Here is a 2,162-nt window from a genome sequence, read left to right as displayed (position 1 = left end):
GGCCCCGAAGGCGCCCACCCAGCCAATCCCCGAAGGCGCCCACCCAGCCCGGCCCCGAAGGCGCCAACCCAGCCAATCCCCGAAGGCGCCCACCCAGCCGCCCGGCGCTCCCAGCCCCTCCCACGCCTGCCCAAAGCCTGGCCTGCCCTGCTGCTCGGGGGCCCCAGCGCCTCGCTGCTGGCTGCTGGCCTTCGCTTGGCCTCTCCTGGCCCCAGCCCTCCTCCTGCCCCGCCCCATCTGTCTTCAGAACAATTCTCAAACTCGTTCAGTCGCTCCCTAGCGCCTAGGGAATTGGCTCTAATTCTTGAACCTTGTGTCCAAGATCACCATCCGGCCCCGGAGCACCTTTCTGGAATGGCCCATTTCGTTTCCACGCCTCTAGGACACGGCTGCAGCTGCTCCTCTTCCGGGAAGCCGGCCCAGATGGCCCAGCCGGCCCAGGTCACCAGCCGCCCGTGTTCCCTGGCCCTGAGCTCTTTTAGATTGTGGCCCCCCCACCCCCGTCCTCCAAGACAGGTGACACTCTCCCCCGGCAGGTGAGGGCTACCTCAGGGACTTGCCGCAGCCCCACAGCAAGCACTGCCGCGGGCCGGGGTCGGGGCTGGCGCCGGCAGTTGCCAGTGTCGCTCCCCCGGGCTTCCTGGCATCTTCAGGTGTCCCCACACCAGACTCCAGCCACGCTGAAGTGTCCAGTCTCAGTCCCTGAGCTAGGCCCGCGGGTGTGGGCTGGGATCTCCCTGCTGGCACAGCCTCGCTCGCCACCTCTGCTATTCCAAGGCAGCACCCCAAGGGAGCAGGTCCCAGCGCAGCCTCTGACCTGGGGGCACCCCGTCCCCACTGTCCGCATGGACAGAGCAGCCTCCCGTGACTCTCAAGTTAGGTGCTGGACTTCATTCTGCCCTCAGTGTTTATTCAGTGGCCTGGGGCCGCGTGGGGAACCTAACTCATAGTGACAACCGCACGCTGACCCCGCGGCGCCCTGGCCTGTCCAGTGCTGCCCGAGCCCCGACCTCACGGTGAGGGCCGCGTGGCCCTGGGCACTGAAGCCCGGCCAGCCCGAACCCCCGCCTATGCGCACATGCTCCCCCAAGACTGCCAGGCCCACCCCACGGGGGGCGCAGGGCGGGCCAAGGGGGCAGGCCCTGGCAGCAGGGGTGCTCGGGGAGAGGGTGCGGGCAAGAGCTAGTAGGGCGAGGGGTGCTGGGGGGCCTGGGGCGCCCGGTCGGGCGCCCTCGGGCAGGGGTGGGAGTCTGTGATGGGTCTGAACGCTTGCGGCTCATCTCCCCCCCGGCAGGGATCTCCTCCCAGTGGGGCGCCATGGGCAAGGGCTGCTGGCTCGTCACCCCGCCCTGACACGCGGCGCTCCCTGCAAGCGCGGCCCCAGACCGGCCGTCTCCGGGGCAGGAGTCGTGTCCCCGGGTCCCGAGCCGGCTCTGAGCAGAAGCGAGGTGGGCGACCTGCGTCACCGAGGGGCCCCTCGGCCCCACCTCCTGCGCAGACCCGGCGGGTGGAGGGGGCTGGTCGCCGGGAACCCACCAAGTGGCCGGACCCCGTGACCTCCCAAAGAAACGCTTTATTTATGTACAGGGCCTAGAAGAGAAAAATAACTAGAAAAAGGAGGTTCCAAAACGGGTGTGCGGCGGGCGGCGGGCAGGGCGCGGCGACTCCGCTCACTTCCAGGTGGTGAGGACGGCTCGGCTCGAGTCCCGCGATCGGAACCCCCTGGACCCCGGCGGCTGGCCCGGCCGGCCCCTCAGCTCCCGCTCGGGCCCGTCGCCCTGGGCCAGCTCCTCGTCGTACCTGGAAGAGGGGTGTCGCCGAGGGGTACGGTGATGCCGGCCCGCCCCGCCCAGCGGCTCAGCGAGGCTTCTGCACGGGAGGCGGGGGGGGGCGCCGCAGGTGGGGTGCACTGCCCGGGCCGCCCGTGAGGGGCAGCGCGACCCCCACTCGTCCGAGGGGGCGGCGAGGCGGGGAGCGGAGGGGGTCACACTGCCTCATCTGCAGGCGGGACATCCGAACGAGAGGTCACTGCGCGTCCTCGCGGTGGCCTCAAGGACTGACCAGTGCTGACCGTGCCCCAAGCACGGACCGGGGTCAGAGCCGCAGGCGGGGTGTGGGCCGAGCGGGCTGTACCCGGCGGGGCAGGGAGGGCGGCCCGGGGC

At 70.6% G+C, this 2,162-nt stretch overlaps 1 protein-coding gene across 1 annotated transcript in view; it reads right to left on the bottom strand.

Annotated features, from left to right (window-relative positions):
• Nucleotides 1-1,553: 1,553 nt before the first annotated feature.
• Nucleotides 1,554-2,162, bottom strand: part of TTLL1 (tubulin tyrosine ligase-like family member 1) — an 8,532-nt gene continuing 7,923 nt past the window's right edge. The window contains exon 9 of the mRNA XM_012735106.1: nucleotides 1,554-1,994. Within this exon, the coding sequence (XP_012590560.1) occupies nucleotides 1,671-1,994 (324 nt within the window). The 3' untranslated portion in view covers nucleotides 1,554-1,670. The remainder of the gene's footprint in view (nucleotides 1,995-2,162) is intronic.

Source organism: Condylura cristata, unplaced genomic scaffold (assembly GCF_000260355.1).
Source record: "Condylura cristata isolate star-nosed mole 26May11 unplaced genomic scaffold, ConCri1.0 scaffold00004, whole genome shotgun sequence".
Taxonomy (NCBI): Eukaryota; Metazoa; Chordata; class Mammalia; order Eulipotyphla; family Talpidae; genus Condylura; species Condylura cristata.
Note: the sequence above shows the minus strand (reverse complement) of the source record. Positions and strands in the feature narration are given on the sequence as shown.